The 19,753-nt window shown below is 41.6% G+C and overlaps 1 protein-coding gene across 1 annotated transcript in view; it reads left to right on the top strand.

Moving 5' to 3' along the window:
- Positions 1–302: 302 nt before the first annotated feature.
- The window catches only part of vegfc (vascular endothelial growth factor c), a 61,743-nt gene continuing 42,292 nt past the window's right edge, over positions 303–19,753 (top strand). The window contains exon 1 of the mRNA XM_056371463.1: positions 303–679. Coding sequence (XP_056227438.1) covers positions 563–679 — 117 coding nt within the window. The 5' untranslated portion in view covers positions 303–562. The remainder of the gene's footprint in view (positions 680–19,753) is intronic.

The raw sequence follows: 19,753 nt of genomic DNA on the forward strand, positions 1-19,753 counted from the left end.
TGCTGGAGCTTGGGTCACCAGATCCAGACCTTTAGTTCATGAACACCAGATAATAATAAACGATAACCCAATACTTATATATTTTGATATTGATATATAGACCCAGAAAAAAGGAGAAAAAAAGAAATGTAATTCCTATCAGCTGTCGATCGAGGTCAGTAGATAAATATTTACTCTATGCATGTTTTTATAGCTGACCAAACAAGTGGCCGGTTACCCCGTAGGCTTTTATTTTGAAGGCCAATAGCTGGATTTCCTCTACTTTTGCGCTTTAACGGATCTAATTGACGCAGCACACTCTTCTGACCGGATTTATCTGTTTCCATATGACCGGGCTTACTTTCACAGCGGGGTTCACACTGGAATACTGGACCTTGACAGAGAGAGAGAGAGACAAAGAAGAGAGAGAGAGAGTGTGTGTGTGTGTGTGTGTGTGAGAGAGAGAGAGAGAGAGAAAGAGTTATCAGCGGCAGAAGGAGAGGGGAGCGCAGACACTGGGGAGGTATTTTTAAATATCATTCCTATGGTTCTCGGATCATAATCACTTGAGGACTTTATAACCATGCACCTACTGGGAATATCCCTCCTACTGGCTTATCTGCTCTACACCAACCTCGCCAGCGACTTCAGCCACAGCAGTTATGATGATTACTACGAGCAGGAGCAGATGGACGAGCCGGTAAGTTTGAGAAAAAATGGCCAGAACTTGTTTGAAGTATGTCTATCTATCTATCTATCTATCTATCTATCTATCTATCTATCTATCTATCTATCTATCTATCTATCTATCTATCTATCTGTCTGTGTGTGTGTGTGTGTGTGTGTGTTCTCATAGAACAAGGCTAACATGTGCTATGATGTTTCACCTGATCCTGTCAGTGTGGGGGTCCAGGGACCACCAGGGTCCATCATGTGGTTTGATACAATAATTTGAATAAAGGATACAAAGACCATTTGAAAACCTTGTTGTTTTGCACATAACTTCAACCAAGTCAAACCAGACTGCTTTTCATTGTGAAATATTTTAAAATGACGAAATTCTGTACAAATCTATTAAAGTGGGCATGGATTTACCCATGAATTAAAGTTTACTCATCATGAGGGATGGTGGAAAAGTAGCCCTGATGATGTCATAGTGATGTCATCAGGGTGAGCACATCTTGAATTTTTAACAGAAAGTTTGCATTGTGAACTGGAGGTGTGTCTAATGAGAGATGCCACTGACTGCTTTGTATTTGTTGCTTTGGTTATGACCATTTCTGTTTTTTTTTTTTTTAAATGATTATCTGTCCTCCAACTTTACGGAATTGCAATATTAAATTGATAGAATACTCCTTTGATTTGGTTAAAGCTAGAAATAAGAACATTAACACAAACCTGTGGCTTCATCAGAACCTAAAATCTGCAGCTGCCGTGAACGGATCATTTTTATACATCAACAGGATATTACATAAATGAGGTTGTAACATCAGTGTGCTTTATTCTGAATTATTTACATTTTCTTTCCAAAAATTGTACACATATCCCCAAGAAATATTCTTATATCCCCTATCCTGGGAAAACACACCATTATGACCCCAGAACTTACCCCCACATCTCCTTTATTTACCCCAAGCCTATCTACAAAATGTGCCTGTTCACTCAGATAATGCAGACAAATCCCCTGAAACACAGAGAAAAGTGCCCAAACAAATGAATAAAACTTTTGCACTTTCTCCCTCTCGGATCAGTTTTAGCAATTATCTCTATTCACTTCCCAAGTTTTATTCTGCTGTTGTGTGTGTGTGTGTGTGTGTGTGTGTGTTTGTGCGTGTGTGTGTGTGTATGTGTGTGTGTGTGTGTGTGGCTTTAACAAGTGAAAACAAAAGGGACATTAGTAACAGTCAGCGCTCAGAATGAGAAGCCAAAGCCAAATCTCGGAGTGTATTTTCCTACTGATGGTAATCATCTGTTCTGGTGCGCAGGATATCATTAAAGGTTTAGCCTGAGCTTTTTCTGCTGAGCCTCTGGATCTGAGAGGTCAAACAGTGTTTTTATGCATCACACTTTAAATGAGGTGTTTAGTGTTTTACACAAGAAAAAGTAACACTGATGTTAACTTTCTTTTGTTTGATGGTTATTATCCATCCGTCAAGTGCTGTAATAATAGTTGGATTAATACACCATTGAAACATACTTTTCTTTAATGTTATGCCAGCATAGCAGATTTGAATTGAACTGAATTAACAGAGAACCTGGACGAGAGAGGAAGGGAATCAGTGAGAGAGAGAGAGAGAGAGAGAGAGAGAGAGAGAGAGAGAGAGAGCAGTGAACATTTTCCATCCAAGGGGGAGGATTATCCAGAGAAAAGAGCCAATGAAGGCAAGTGTCACATAGGTCAAGTGTGTGTGTGTGTGTGTGTGTGTGTGTGTGTGTGTAGCTTCCACAGAGGCAGGGCTAGAGTAAAGGGGGGTTTAAGTGCTAAGCAGAATCATGCAGCCATTTGATCATAGTAGACTCTGAACTGGGATGATGAGCTTCTCTCTCAGCTCCAGCCTCCTCACAGTTATTCTGTGGAATTTAAATAACACCTGCTTGTCTGTGCTGTCAGGTGTCTACGGATTAAAAAAAACAAAAACAGATAATGCAGCACTGTAGGAATGAGGTTTTCATGAGGGTGATCATGAGGGTATCATTTAATTTTCTATCCACACTTGATTTCCTGGTTCCATGCTTCAAATGAGTGTTTCTTTCTGTTTTGTTCACCTTACTATGGAAAATGTATCACTTTAAAGACCCCTTAATCTTTTCCTTAGCCTTCCTTTTACTTATAACACAAGTAAAACAGTATAGAGTACTGAGATCCCTTCACCTTTTGCACACCTGTCTACACCCAGTAACCCATAATGACAACACGAAAGCATGTTTTCAGATTTTTTAGCAAATTTATTAAAAATCAAAAACTGATCTCTCATTTACAGAAGCATCCATCTATCCATCCTTCCTTCCATGCATCCGATTTCTGCCACTTATCTGGAGTCGGGTCATTGTGGCAGCAGGTAGTCCAGACATCCCTCTCCCCAACACTGCTTTCCAGTTCCTCCCAGATATATAGTCTCTCTAACATGTTCTGAGTCTACCCTGGAGCGTCCTACAGTTTGGACATGCCCACAAAACATCCAATTGCAGGTACCCAGGAAGCATGATCAGACGCCCAACCACCTCTTCTGGCTCCTTTCGACAAGGTGAAACAGTGGCTCGACTCCTAGCTTCCTACCCTATCTATAAAATCAAGTACAGCCACCCTGTGAGGAATGAACAGCCTAAATGAGTTTCCTCATTTTTATTACTCACAATCTCATCCCAAAGCCTCTAATCATAGGTGAGGGGTGAAAGGCAGATTGGTTGGTAAATCGAAAGCTTTGCCCTCCAGCTCATCTTCCTTTTCAGCTCAATGGTCCAGTCCAGTGCTTGCATTACTGCTGATGCCACAATCCACGTGTCAATGGCAGAACCCCCCCCCCCCCCCCCCCCCCCCCCACAAGATCCTCCGCACAAAGTCTCCTCCAGGTCCACAGAACATATGTAGACTGGATGAGCAAACTCCCATAACACATCCAGTAGCTATGTGAAGATAAAGAGTTGGTCCATTGTTCCATGCCCAGGTCAAAGTCCACATTACTCCTCCTGGATCTTAGGTTCGACGGTCAGTCGCAGTCTCCTCTCCAGCACCCTAGCAGAAGCTTTTCCTGGGGTGGCTGAGCAGTGTGATACCCCAATAATGGGAGCACACCCTCTGGCCCCCCTTTTTAAATGTGGGAACTGCCACCATGGTCTGCCCGTCCAAAAGCAGTGTCCCCAACCTCCATGTAGCCTTGAAGACAGACATCATCCAAGAGTGAATCTTCCCCTGAGTCTTCAAACACCATAGTCTCCAGGAACTCCTCCCACACCTCAGCCAGGTGTTCCCAGGCCACCCTCACTACACATTTGTGTAGTGGAGTTTGTTATGGCCAATCCATGACGAGCTTGGAAGTCCAATAACAAAACTCTGCACGTGTTTATTTCAGACAGGCTGTTCCTTTCAATCACCCACCTTCAGGTTTCTTCATCATTGTGTTCACCATGTGAACACTGAAGGCCCCCAGGAGGAATATAGAGTGTCCAGGTGTTTCCCTTTTTAAAACGCCACCCAGAGGCTCGAGGAAGGCTGGACACTCAAACAGTCCTCCTCCCAGTGACTTGTGGTCACATGGAGACAACCCTCTCATTCTCTGAGGAGAATTCCAACACAGCATCGCTCAGCTGGAGGCTCCTGTATATCCCCAAACCCACCTGGTGACTCACACCTTGGGTAACTCACTGAAATGAGAGAATCAAGCCCTTCCCCAGGAGTTTGGTTCTAGAGCCAATGTCGGTACTGCTGTACCTCCTGCATCAATTCGGACTCCTTCCCCAACCAGAGAGGTGGAAATTCATGTCCCCAGGACATCTGATGCCAGGAATGGCCAGATGCAACAGTATATTCATCATTAAAGAATATTCAACCAGTTTAGCATTGCCATGCTTTTTTTTTAAAGCATCACAATCAATGCAGCAGAACCAGAAATGTAGGGTTTATTTTATAGGTCTGTGTATTCTCTTTACCTTTTCAAACCCTGGGGCCTACATTACCTAAAATGCAACTTGACTGCAAACAGTTCAGTTGTGTTATGCTAGCCAAAGTAGCCTCACAGCACTAGTCTCTAGCATAGACTGAACACACAGTCTGTAGAGGAAAATGACTGGTAATTATCAAGTGGTTATATTGGGGACAACAATAATGTCTAAATCTGTCATATCTACCATCTGCTTGTGGGGGCTTTGCAGGACTACACTGGGTGTCTGTCTGAGGTCCATAAACCTGAATAAATCACATTAGCTTGACTTATAAAAAAGAGTATCAATATGAGCTCTGGCCTGGAAGAACCCATGTTTCAGTTCTGACAAATACTGTACATAACACATCAATATGCACATTGAATCCATGACAAAGCTTGTACATGGTCCAACTAGATCTTCTCTGACTCATTTGACTTACTACATTTGGCTTCTTCGTGGAGGAAAAATCCATCATCAGTCTCTCCAGTGAACCCTGTTGTGTGCCATTTGTCTCCCAGCAGTTCCTCAGTTTTTTTAGTTTTTTGTAATCTTTCCTCCATGTTTTCATTGGCTTTCTTCTGACCTGCAATATCTGAACAGTTTTTACTTCATTGTTTTGGGGATTTTCAAAATAGCAGTGTTAGTGAGTATTAATAGTTTTTTATACATCCCTGACAAGCCTCATTTATCACAGCGCGGCTCAAAGGTGGCAGTTAAACAAAAGGAATTTATTTACAAAGAAGAATTTAAGTCTCCCAATGTGACTAAAGACTATATAACAAAAAGAAAGTCACAGCTGTCATCTGGCCAGGGGAGAGGGAATCTCCCCCAGAGGGAGCAGAATGAGGGAGATTTATAGCGAAGAGCACACTGGATCCAGGTGTAGCTCGTGCAGCTGATGATTCAGCACCTCCAAAACACAACCAAAACAGAAAAGAGACACCTAGTGCCCAGGTGGAGGTGTTCTCCTGTGCCTGGAGTAGCAGATGAAAGGGCTTTGTCATGTTTTTCAATGGCAGACACTTTTTGTTAGTTTTGTTTTGGGACTTTTCGCACTTCCTGTTTTATTTTGTAATTTGGTTCCTTGTGTGTCTCAGTGTTTTTGCTTCCTGTCTTGGTTTCTGTTTAGTGATTGTCTGCCCCGCCCTAATGTGTTTCACCTGTGTGCAATCACCTTGTCTCCTGTGTCTATATAGTCTTTGTGCTCCCCTTTGTCTGTGTGGGTTCGTCTGTTTAGTTCAGGGTTTGTTCATGTCCTGTTGTTCTCTGGGTATGTCCTCGATCTGTTCATGTCTGTGGTTAATAAACCTGTCTGCACCGTCTCCCATGTGTTGGCTGCATTTGGGTCCAACTTACCTCGCAAACCTTGACAGGCTTTTACCATACATGGCAATACAGTGAGTGCTTAAAGGTTCAGACAAACAACATACTGCTTAAAGGTTGATTTGGTCATATTTCTTGTTACCAGCAATTTACTGGACAGTATATGTGACTCATTTCCAGTGTGATAGATACCAGGGATCTGAAATTATAAGGCTGTTTGAAAAGTGCAGCTCTCATTGTAGTTTTTGTAGACTCTGTGTCAAACTTGAATGTTGTTTCCCTTTTTCCTAAAGATTTTAAGATTTGCAATCACTCATGTGTCATGTAGGGTTTTTCATTGCACTCTAACCCTGTAGCTGGAAACGTGGACAAATCTACAGCCATATGAACGACACTGGCATTTTATATACAGCACTTGTGTTGTTGTTTTTGTACTTGCTTACTTGTCCATCATATCATCAAAATATGGTTTTAAGCTTCTAGACAATTATATATACATACACAACAATACATCATAGAAGTTGTGTTGCAGCAGAAAACAGTTAGCATCTTACCTGCTAGCTTGTGGTTACCCTGTCTTGCCTTATCAAAACGTAATCATAGAGTCAAAATACATATTTGTTGCCTTACAATAAAAAGGGTGTGGGCTGGAACCTGCCGGCCGGCTCATGCCTCTCTGTGTTGAGTTTGCAAGTTCTCCTTGTGTCTGTGTGGGTTCTCTCCAGGTAAGACATGCAGGTTTAGGTTAATAGGTGACTTTAAATTGACCGTAGGTGTGAATGTGTCTCCAACTGGTTGTTTGTCTCTATATGTCAGCCCTGTGATAGAGTGGCGACCTGTCCAGGGTGCACTCCGCCCTCAACCGATGACAGCTGGGATTGGCCCCCTGCAACCCTATAAGGATAATGGAAATGGAGACATGGCATTCGGGTACATTTCCAGTGTGGGGAGCTTTTGGAGACATTTTGGGGCTGTGGTTTTATAACGCAACTTGGAAACCTGTTGGTGATGGTCAGTACTGTGTCCACCAACAGTTAGTCACAATCAGTTTGTCCATCAACCTAAGATTTGGTACGCACCTTACACTATAGGCATGTTGAAGGAGAACACCCTATTTTTCTTTGTTTAAAGGAGCTAGTTGTAAGTTTTGCTATTGCCATATAGCTAATGAGTTCAGCATCATGCTTCATTCCTTTACAGCTGTCTCCAGAGGTGGAAACAAACACCAATGTTAACTCTTGTCTTTATCACTTCTTTTCTTCTACTGATGTTAGAATGCTAACCAGCTAGCTCCGGCCTGTCGTGTCACTTTCCGATAGCGACTCACTACAGTCTCTAATCTGCAGAGGACGGAAGATGAATTGCAACCTCTTGTCTTATAAACACAAAGATGGCTGAAGCTCTTGTCAAGCAACAATCATGGCCATCTGCTCCCAGCATGGAACCACATTCAGCAGTAGAGAAAACTTACAGATATTGTGTTATTCAGCAACAGATTCAGGACGTATTTCATGCTTTGAAATTCAGTGATCATGGTTTGTCTCTGGCCACTGTAGCTCGCCAGAAAGCACCAGAAAGCTACAACCCTGGTGTAATCTGTAGACAACCCTGAATTCAGAAGCAGATGGATGGATGTGGTGAAATACCTGACATGTGTCAGCATCTCTCTCTGTCTCCCCAAGTCTGTCTCAATGTCTCTCTGCCGCTCCCTGTGGGCTTCTGTTGCTCCATCACTCTGACTGCTTCATAGTGAAGATGACCAAGAATAGAACAATGTAAATGCTCTTTCTCCCTTTCTGTAGCCTTTATCCTGACCCAGTCACTGCAGTTTCTCTTTCATCTTCCAGTTTCTATTTATTCTGTATCCCCCCCCCCCCCCCCCCCCCCCCCCACCTCTGTTGCACATATTTCACAACCCCCTGGAGTCTGCAGAAGAATGTGCTGTGTAATTATCAATCATTTTGAAGGAATTTTCTGTGATTTCTCAGCTCAGCCTGAGTGTGGAGACTCGTGTTCGTCCCAAATGTGTGATCTATAAATATCACTCTGAAAATTTCAAATGATCCCGCAGATTCATACAGGAGGAGACGAGTAGTCTGTTTGGCTTCCTTATAACTTTGGTGGTTCAAAAGAAAATAGAAGAAAGAAAACCCTCAGTACTCTGAGAGCCACTTTGACAAAATCCAAGTAGCTGAGAGATCCTCCTGTCTTTTATCACTGGTGACATTTATTCACATATTGTATCAAAACACTCAAAGTGAGCCAAAATAATCAGATCAATAAGATTATTTATGATTAAGTGATGAAGTCATACCTGAACTCACAGACATGAGAACACTGCAAATAAACCTGCATAAATCTGATTAGAAACCAGAGAAACACGAAGCTCCTCAGTCAGCGATCAGTGATAGTTGTCAGTACATCAGATACTACATAATAAACAGGAAGTTCAAATAGATAATTCAGTTCACTTCATTTTCCAAAATGTGAAAAAAAACAGGGCTCAAGTTGAAGCTGATATGATGTAAACAAACTCATTTGACTGACGACTGACCAATAATGATTTGTTGATCTCTCACCTCCCTGGTTCCTGCAGCAACATCCCCTCTGCTGCAGCCTCCTGCATGTTCTGTTAATGCATGGCTGTTTTATTCTTGGCAAGAGTGACAGAATTGTGTGATACAGTGGAGGATATCTCACTCATTAAAACATGATCTGACCTTAACAAAGTAACCTGCTCCACTGCAATGACCCCGTGGGGGTGTGTGATTATCTCTAATCATTGTAGGTGGGAACCAGGTGGGGGAGGTCAGGTCTGTACACTTGACTCTCAATCATCCCTTTTAATTCCATCTTAATTTCTGAGCTGTACTTCAGTATTGTTAGAGTCAGCTGATATTTAGCGTCGGCTCTGACGTTGTCACTCCCTGTTTTGTCCCATGTTTTTTTATAGGTAATATGGAAAGTAACATCTGTCACATCAGGACTGAAACACTGATCAAATTAATCCAAGCTCATGTAACTGGATAGTCATCCTCCCTTTCCCTCCTTTTTCTACTCCTTATTATTGCCTTTATTCATCACTTCATCCTCTCCTCAGCTCCCATCCTGAGCCCACTCCATCTGTCTGAGTCCGAAAAAAGTTATCGAAAACCACGAGTGTGTTCGGCTGCTGGATGAGTCCAACATTTGTAAAACTGAAACACTGGGACATTACACTTTTATGTACCTCTGTGTTTGTATGTGACATCTGAACCTTTATTTACACCGGTCCCTATCAGAGCAAGTGCCAAAACTCATCCAGTTCCTTTGTACAGCAATGTACAAAACTCTAATCGAATCTAATCTAATCTAATCTAAACTAATCTAATCTAATCTAATCTAATCTAATCTAATCTAATCCCCTGTCTCACATCTCTCCAGCTCGTTATCATCTCTCTTGGTGTTTCTCTGCACCTTGCTCTCGTCCATATTACATATGAAACATTTTTTCTATTTCTGTAAAGAGTTGCAGATGTTATCTCGCTCTCTCTTCCTGCATGTGTGTGTGTGTGCGAACAGCTGGTTTAACACTCAGAGAAAAAAAAGAATCAATAGGCCGTTAAAATTTAAATGCAATTTAAACCAACGTCGTTGCCATGGCATATATATGTGTGTGTGTGTGTGTATGTGAGTATGACCCATACTCCTGTACTGAAACTGCGTGTGTGTGTGTGTGTGTGTGTGTGTGAGTGTGTGTGCATGAACATCTGTGAACATGTGTGAGTGTTTGAGTCTATGACTGGATGTAAAAACCCATTGATGAGGACGAGAGAACCAGAGGGGCTGAAATGCATCTGATTTCTGGGGTTTAGGAATCATTCCTGCAGCTCTCTATTCTAATGCTGCACACAAGCCTGGCTCCAGATCTCTGGATCACATCTCATGTTGTGCTTATTGCTTATTTTCTGCCACGTTCTATCAATCAACTTTGTAGGCGGGATCAAGAAGATGGATGTTGTATTCCTACATAACTAGCTACAGTATGTACATGAAAAATATCCACTAAATGGCAACAAGTGTGCAAACAGACACAGCTGCAGGTTGTTCAGAAAAAAAAATCTGTTAGATTATTTAAATGATATATTTCTTCAGCTTACAGGGAAAACTGCTCTTACCAACCTCTGCTGCAGCTAGCGTGTTAGAAATGTTGAGGTTAGGGCATTTGTTCAGGTTAGGGATTGATTAGGGCAAAATAAAATAACATTACCCCACCCCAAACAGAAATAGGAGCACATGAGCCCAGTGTCAGCCTGAATGAAAGGACTGAATTGAAAAGTCAAATATTCTCAGTATATTAACAGAAACAGTGTTAGTGCTGTAGTGGGGACCATGCATATAAAATAAAAAAGTATTTCCAGCCTCTATAACAGGTTCAGACTGACAGCCTGGATCCTCGGCGTCACTAACTGTTTACTGTTGTGAGACATTTAAAGTCTGAAACTGTTCGGTGCTCTAAACATTTCATGTAGCAGTGAATGACATCAGTGGTTGTCGTTGTTTGGGGGAACATGCTGCAGTAACATACTGGCAGGATAAACTGTGTGTGTGTGTGTGTCTGTGTGTGTGTGTGTGTGTGTGTGTGTGTGTGTGTGTGTGTCAGTGCAAACGCGTGATCAAACACTTGACTGTTAAACAAACAGAGCCATGATGAAACTCCAGTACACACAGAGCGAAGCAAAACACTAACTACTGATCCGTGCTGAGACCACCAAGCTGGAGGTTTGTATGGTTACGGACTAAACACACACACACGTCTCAGCATACAACACATGTCAGTATATTCATGGGTATCAAACCTGAAGGCTCAGGGAACATCATCTGTATCTACAAGGGTACGGATCACTATGTTTGTTTCTCTGTTACTGAACAACAACATCTGTTTTTACATTCCAAATAACTACTGGCTATTTCTGGGAATATAAATAAGCAAATTCAAAGAAAGGAATCAGCACAGAGCTGTTATCTATTAGCTATCAGCAGGTTCACTTCAATAACATCTGTGCTGTCCTTCAAGATTTAACAAGAGGTATCTATAACTCAACCCATGAAGACCTGGGCTCTTCTAAAACCTCAGCACTGAGATTTTATTATAAATATTGGCTTTGCCATGGAAATTGTATATGGCTGGAAAAACAATCTTATTTGTCAATATTCTCAGTTAACGTGTTGATGAACATTAGAGTAAAGGCCGTTTATCCATTAGGTAAAGGGTAAGTCATTTACACAGCCCTCACTCTGTGCGCCACAGTTACAAATAGGGCATCTTGATTTGACCTGGATTTATTGCTCCCTCTTTAGGGTCATTTAAGCAATATCACACACAAGTTCGTGATGTACTGAAGTTCAGCACAGCCTTGAGTGTGATATTTCTTTTCTACACAGTTCTGCACTGGTACACTGCACCTGGAGGAGTATGCTGAAGTATCCAGGCTTCTTCCCTTCATCCTTTTCTGATGACCAGACGTCATTTAATTAAAATGTTATTTCTGGAAATATTTTCATATTTGTTTGTTATGATCTAAGAGAGATAACTGCTGTTAATGTAACGCTGATTAATGGTTAATAAAACACCTGTGATACATGTAGTTAAAAGTACTAGTGCTGATGTACTCTATATCATGGAATGACTCTTGTCCAATCAAATTACTTGCTCTGAACTAGCTGTTGTATAGTCATTTGGACAAGCTTATGAATATAATATAATATAATATAATATAATATAATATAATATGATATGATATGATATGATATGATATGATATAATATAATATAATATAATATAATATAATATAATATAATATAACATGATATAATATAATAATATAATATAACATGATATAATATAATATAATATAATATAATATAATATAATATAATATAATATAATATAACATGATATAATATAATATGATATAATATAATATAATATAATATAATATAATATAATATACTGTATCTCTAAGGAGCTTGAGTTAGAATAACAACATCAGTGCACAAGATCATAGATGTTTGTGTGATGGCTGCATATAAAACATTACATGTATTTTGTGACATGTCCTACATGGTTTTTATAATGTCTTGACGGCCATGTTGGATTTCCTCTCTGATGTGTGTGTGAGTGTCTGACAGGTCTTTTTCTTGTGTTTCACCATCTGTTCTCAGTCGAACACTTCTTCTCTAGAAATGTTTCACTGGCACCAGCTGAGAGAAGGAATGTTTTTCAAACACAATACAAGTTGCCAGTTTAGGTATGGTCACCATGAGGACACAGTCTCCAGGAGTGTGAGACGATGTCAGCTGTATTTCATAAAAATCTGGTCTTCAAAATTCGAGTCTTTTTAGAGTCAAATTAAGTTTTTGTATAAACAACCGAAGACATTTGGTGCATAATTTTCTTGGGAAATATGAGCATATGTCATTATGACAAAAGAGATTTCAACCAAATCTCCAGAGACTTAATCAGCGCACAGAAATTGCTCAGTTGTGTTTGACCACTTGTCCAATCAATCGATCGATCAATCAATCAATCAATCAATCAATCAATCAATCAATCAATCAATCAATCAATCAATCAATCAATCAATCAATCAATCAATCAATCAATCAATCAAACTTTATTCAGATAGCACCTTTCAAACAAATCAAATGCAATTCAAAGTGCTTTAGAAGTGACTGACAACATGTATTCAGAGACTAATGCGAACCAAAAGAGCCCAAAAAATATTTTCAGCTTCTCTCACTCTACCTCCCTCATTCAAAATGGCCGCCACTTTCTCCAACTGTTTAGGGGAGTTTGTTTGCTGAATCTGCTAGTGTGTTTTGTCAGAGTTGATGATGGTGTTGTTTGTGGTAGCATAGGCAAGATAAAGAAAATGGTGGTGTGAGGAGCAGTGATGGCTGGCATTAGGGGAGTGACTCTGGGACGCCAGTGATCACTGTCTAGCCTCCTGGAGGTGTCGTGGGACCAACTAGAAGAAACACTGGTGAAAGGAGGTTCCCACCTGATGACCCCAAAGACATGTTAGTTATCACTGCTCATTAGTCTGTACAGCTAAATTAATAGTTATCATAGGACATGTTAAGCTTAGGGAGCTATTCACTGAGTCTGGTCCATTTTCTGTAGCACAAGTTTCTTGTGTTTACCTTAAATTAAAAAGATCCTGGAAGGCAGTTCCTGCAGTTTGGAGTGTCATGGCTGAAAATCAAGCAGCATCACCAGTTGTTTTTGTTCTGCTTCGGGGAACAGCTAAAAGAGAAGAACCAGACTCAATCTGGCTCATAAACCAAAAGTATTTCAATCAGGAGAGACTAATAAAGGAAAAACAGTATGAGAAATTTAAGTAAAATGAAATTTATTGAGAACAGAAGGAGCAGACTTTGGCGCTTAGACCCCAGCCAGAACTGGATCACCATGGAAACGAACCATAGGTTTAAGGTCCTTCCAATTAGAGTAATCTTCCCCTGGAGCCTCAACACTGGTGGAGGTGAAGAGGAATGGAGCTGGAGGATGGAACGTCTTCATGAGAGGGAAACTTCTGATTGGATGGTTTGATTGGAGATGGTCTGGAGTTCATGGTTGTGGAGGTGAAGGGGTGGAGGTGGGTCCCAGAATGATCACGGTGCTGAATGACAGCTGAGTGACAGCATGGAGAGAAAATCATTTTAAAGTCTGACAGCTTACAAGTGATTGGCTGAAGGCCACCGTGTCAGGTTGTGATTGGATGAAGATGAGAAAAAGCTGGTGGATCTTTGAGAGAGCGACAAAAGTACTTGTGACTTAGAAGGTGTCCTGACTGAACTTTCGCCAAGTTTCATTTCTGATAGATACTCTAGTGCAAGACCATGTAGAGCTCTATAACAGGAAACCAGTGTAAAGACTTTAAAGTTTGAGGTGTAATTGTGCTCTCCTAAGCCAGCACTCCAGCAACAGAATTAATTGTAACTGATTGATTGTATTCTTCTGCAGTAGTCCAGCTGAAAGCGAGCATCAGTCTTGCTCAGACAGAGAAATGACTTCACTTTGGAGTTTTTGTGACACCTCACATATGAGCTTTAAGTCAAAATACACTCCTAGATTTCTTGAGTCTTGGATTGGGTTGAGTCGTTGTGTATTTAATTTAGAGGCCAGATTCTCTGAGCCTTTGAACCAATCCTCAGTACTTCTGTTTTATACTGGTTGAGCTGTAAAATATCCGCGACATCCCGAACTTAACATCTAAAATACATGTAACAAGTGAGTCAGGAGACATGGCCACATAGAGCTGAGTGTGATCAGCATCGCTGTGGAAAGAGATGGGATAACATGTACACATTAAAAAGTAATGGTCCTAAAATTGATAGAATTGAGGAAGTGGATTTTCATTTTTTTTGCAAAAAATATTTTACATTTGGATATTTCTCTTCCTGTTTTACCTAAATGAACTTGAGGTAGGTATTTGAAATAGTGAAGATTAACCATAGTAATGAGATAAATGAGGTCTCTTCACTCATTAGTCTTTGAGACCATTCAGATATTTAAAGCAATCTGAACACAGTAAACTTAAAAACAATACTAATTCACTAATGAGTGTATTTTTAAAGAGTAAGAGTTTGGATTCGTGAGCAATAACAAATCTTCCAAAAAACAAAAGAAAAGCTACACAGCAGAGACCGGAACTCTTTGGATGTTCAGTACCTGGATCCTGTGAGAATAAAAATCTCACCGAACTGGAGACATGGATCCCCCAGAAGGACTGGATGAGTCTCAGCTGCTATATCCAGCAGTAGAAGGTTGTTCTCTGGTTTCTGGGCTGTCTGACACGTGTGCAGCTGCTGTCTGGCTTTTCATCCGACACCTTTGTGTTTACATTTTTTTCCAACCTGTTGCTGTCTGCTGCTTTTTCCAGCTTGTCACCTGCAACTTGTTATTATTGCAGGTTATTGTCTAAGAATGCTTTTCTACATAATCTGTGTGGTTTGACTGATCTGTGATGAGTTTGCACATTTGGTTCAAGTCGTTAAAGCTCATGGGAAAGCTGGCAATCAAGTGCTGGTGAGGACTAAAGCTGGACCGAGGCAGCGCTGAGCGTGACACCAAAGCTCACCAAACACAGGATCTAAACTGATATGAAACCCATCTACTGACTGTGATCTGTTAAGATAGAAACATCTGATCAACATGAGTAACTAGAGATGAAATGGTTACTATTATTGTTGAAATTATAATTATCAATTTAACCTTGATTAATTAATGTAGTTAATTTAACTCTGTACGGCATCAGCCAGCAACAGTCTCCCAGACACGTGTCTGGGAGCAACGTGGGTTAGTTTTGTGTCAGTTTTAACATGAAGAAGAAAGTGACAGCGCTGCTCCAGTGATTTTTCCCGCTATTTTCTACACCAAAGTTAGCAAGTATAAGCCTTTATTTAAACTTGGGTAAACCCGCCAAAAAAAGGTGATTGACTCCTTTAACACTGTCAGACGAGTTCGCCTTTTTGTTTGGAGTGATGTTATCACATGCACTTACAGAGCACACACACAGACAGATAAACAGTGAGCTGCTAGCCGGTGTGCAAACTGGATAAAACTGGATTGGCGCTCCTGTCGGTGTCGGAGCCTCCGTGTGAGGCGCTTCCATCTGTGATTGTGTGTTTTTAAAACTGATTTAACAGCCCCGTGCTGGACAAAGGGACAGGTGTATTTACACTGTCTGTGCTCTGAAAGATGTCACAGCTCGGAAAATAATAATAATAATAATAATAATAATAACAATAATAATGATGATGATTATAAAAGTGCATTTGCTTTTGGGAATGCAGCAGGCAAACCCAGCGCTGCTACTTGTTCCTTGTCCTCATCTGTCACACAGATGTGTTGGACATGTTTTTATTTTGATGTTTAAATGCAAATATTCACTTGGTGAAATGATAGTACTGATAACCATAATCATTTTTGTCACTATAATGGTGATATTAAATTTTTATACTGTTTCACCTTTTATACTGTTTCATCTTATACTGTTTCATCATCATCAATTATCACTACAGCTCCCGACCAATGATCTTTGACAGTATGGACACTGTATTTGTCATTAATGTTTTTACATTTGTGGATTATTGTTTCTTGTTTTGTATATTTGTATCATGTTCAGGCTGTCCTGGAAAAAGTGAGCTTGCACTCAGTGACATTTCCTGTATAAATAAAGGTTTGAATGAATGAATGAATGAATGAATGGTGAGCACACGAACCTGACAATGTTGGTCTTTCATCAAGTTACTCATTAAATACCAATAGCTTTTCTTCCCCCCAAAAAAGGGCTTGTTTTCAAAGATGAAAAAAAACAAAAACTTAGAAAATGATCCTGGCAAAACATAAATAAATAAAAAATGTGCTTGCCTTTCAGTGCTTCTGTAAGAAGTGCAGTGCAGTACAGTGCACAGTGCTGTAATGTAGATCCTGGTTGTTGTAAAGCAGAGAAGCAGCTACAGCAGCTACAGCAGCTACAGCAGCGTGCGGTGGACAAAGTGCAGTTAACACGTGACTTGGTACAGAATGAGCATCTCAAGTTTGTTTGGACATGAGTCTTAAATTTTACACCGTACTGCTGCAATTCAGCTCCTGCTGTGTTTGAACTTAAAAGGCTGATACCACCTTAATGCACTGCCAACTATATGAAAATATTTTGATTCATCTGGCGGGTTCAGTGCTGTTGACGTTCTAGACAATTTGAAACCTTCAAACTTCGAACAGGAGGAACACCTGGTAAATGTGGTCGCTCCACTGGTAAAGTGCTGTCATTCATTCATGTCCATGGAGCCTCAGTCTGCAGGAAGCTGGTAGTTCCTCTGTCAGGTGTCTGATTTAGAACGGCTGTATTCTCAATTGTTCCTTTTAGTTTCTTTGAGCCGATGTGACGGCAGAGAAAAGGCTTGTTCCCATGTGAAGGGACAGTGTGTGTGTGCGTGTGTGTGTGCGTGTGTGTGTGTGTGTGGGTGTGCATTTGTGAAAACACAAGCAGAAACACAGAATCAGGGGAAACTGCGACAGGACACACACAGAAAGACAAACACATACACACACACACACACACACACACATTGAGGAAACCCAGACAGGACGTGTACATGTAAAAAAAAGAAGCACAAACACAAAAATTGGATATACATATAGAAACGCACACACACACACACAAACAGACTCATAAATAAATAAGATGTTTCAAGTAGAAAATTGAGTGTTGTGTGTGTTATCTCTGCAGTGACTGTAAACAGTTACAGAGGCAGTAAAATACAATGGACTGTTTCAGCAGTGTGTGTGTGTGAGCATGTGTGTGTGTGTGTGTGTGTGTGTGTGTGAGAGAGAGATGGCCTTGCCTGCAGTGAACAGTCACATTGTTGCTTGCAGACAGATTGTGTGGACGTTAAAGTGCTTGTTTATTATAAATAGTACAATGGCATATATCTAATTGTACTGAAGGACAGGAAGTGAGATAACATTCATAGACACGGCCCATACATTTGTCAGAAAAGAAGAATTAGGTGAATTGTGAGCTGAAACGAAACGCTGGACAATAATAGAGCTGCCAGGTTCATTAATACTTGACACTCATTTACATGGATCTCTGAGGCTACGTGTACGTTTTAGCCAAGTCTGGTCCTGGTCTGTGGCTTTAGACTTTTGGTTTTGTTGTGGGCTCAGTGTCTGATAGAAATTTAAAGACAAGAATTACCTGTCATAGTAAATGTGGTAACTTGTACCTTGAAAAAGAAGCATGTGACATGTACTATCGTTCAATTGGCTTCATATTGAACCTGCACGATTAATACATTCACATACGGACTTGAGCATCCAGCACGCTGCAGGGCAGATGGCCGACCTGGGTCACACATACACACCTGAGCCGGAGTCACTGGAGGTACTCTTGTTCACTCCTTGAAAACTCATGAACACGTCAACTCTGTATAAACAGTGTACTTTACCCGTATGTTAACACATCAGGGTCAGGGTTAACACACACTACACATTATCACGTTTTAATGCTGTCCAATTACAAAGCCCCCCCCCCCCCCCCTTTTAAGTTTCAATGCCTCCCTATGTAAATGAATACAAATTAATAACAGTGGAGACTTGCCTGCACCTCAACATTAAACTTAAACAGCATCACAACCACTAATGCAACATGTGAACAATAAGTCACATTCCCCCATTCAACAGACTGTCCAATCCAATATTCAGTTTGTCTGGAGGTTTGCGAGTGTGCTGCGACCGGCACGGCACCTTTGGTGACTCAGAAGGCACCACAGGTGAGGGTGGTTTGGGAGAGGCCGGTGTTGGGGGCATGAGGAGGTCCCACCTCATCAGGGGGCACCAACAACTCAGCACTGTTGCTGGGGGAAACTCTCCCACAGTGGACTGTCTCGCCACAGCCTCTCTGTGGAGTTGTCCATCTCTGAGCCTGATGCCTGCAGAAAACACGTCCATCCTTCAGTTTAACAACATATTTGGGTGATTGACGCCTCCATACTTGGGTCTGCATCCCATCAGCATCTCAGCTGAGGTGCGTGCAGCCGTTGTCTGTGGCGTGAGGCGGTATTTGCACAAGAAACATGAAAGCCTCATGCTCAGGGAATCACGGTCTGCACAGCCCGCTCCGTCAATTGGCTGGGCGGAAAGGGGCCGTCCTGATATGATGAATGCCACTCTGTTGGAGACAGGGTCTTCGGCAACAGCAGTTGACTCAGAGCGTCAGCGTTTGTATTATCCTTACCCGCCGTGTGCAGTATAGTGTACTGGTAGGCTAACAACGTGAGAGCCCAGCGCTGTAACCTGGCTGAGGTTAGCGGTGGAATGCATTTGGTCTCACTGAAAAGGTTCAACAGTGGTTTATGGTCTGTGACAATTGTAAATGGTCTGCCATTGAGGTATTGGTGACCTTCTTTGTCTAACTGAGAGTAACCCTTCTCCACTGCAGTCAGGATCCTTGAAGCAAAACCAATGGGTTGGGTGGTTGGGGCAGACATAACTCTGTCCTATGACAGTCTTTGGCAGGGTCAAAGTGAACCAGCAGCTTTGCTGAGTGGAGGACCTCTTTGACATCCTTAAAAGCTGTCTCCTTCTCCATATCCTACTCCCACTTAGTGTCATTGCAAAGCAGCTTGTACAGTGGGGCCAAAACCTTTGAGAGGTCAAGAAGAAACTTGCCATACTAATTGACCATGCTCAAAAATGATCTGAGTTCATGGAGGCTTTTGGGGCTTGGGGCCTCCTTAATGGCCCTCACTCTGTCTTCCACCAGGCAGAGCCCCCCAGCTGTGATTCTGTGCCCCAGGTAGGTCACACTCTGAGCCCTGAACACACTTACCCCACTTCATCACAGCCCCGCCTATGAGAGCATCCTGAGCACCTGTTCCAGGTTAGCCAGATGCTCCTCCTCCGTGGCCTCTGTGACCAAAATATCATCCAGACACACGGCCACATGTGGAATCCCCTGCAACAAAGTGTCCATTTGGAAAATGGCAGGGCTCGATGCCACTCGGTTGTATTTGAAAAGGCCCTTATAAGTGTTGATGGAAACGTACTCCTTTGAATCTTCGTTAAGGAGCAGTTGTAGGTGGGCGTGGCTAATGTCAAGTTTTGTGAAATGCTTCCCCCCAGCGAGGGTCACCAAGAGGTCCTCCACCCGCGAAAATGGGTACTCTGCCGACTTGGAGTCTTGGTTCACCGTCAGTTTATAATCCCCACAAATCCTTGCTGTCTTGTCCTCCTTTAACATGGGGACAATGGGAGCCG

This window comes from Seriola aureovittata, chromosome 3 (assembly GCF_021018895.1).
Source record: "Seriola aureovittata isolate HTS-2021-v1 ecotype China chromosome 3, ASM2101889v1, whole genome shotgun sequence".
Lineage (NCBI taxonomy): Eukaryota > Metazoa > Chordata > Actinopteri > Carangiformes > Carangidae > Seriola > Seriola aureovittata.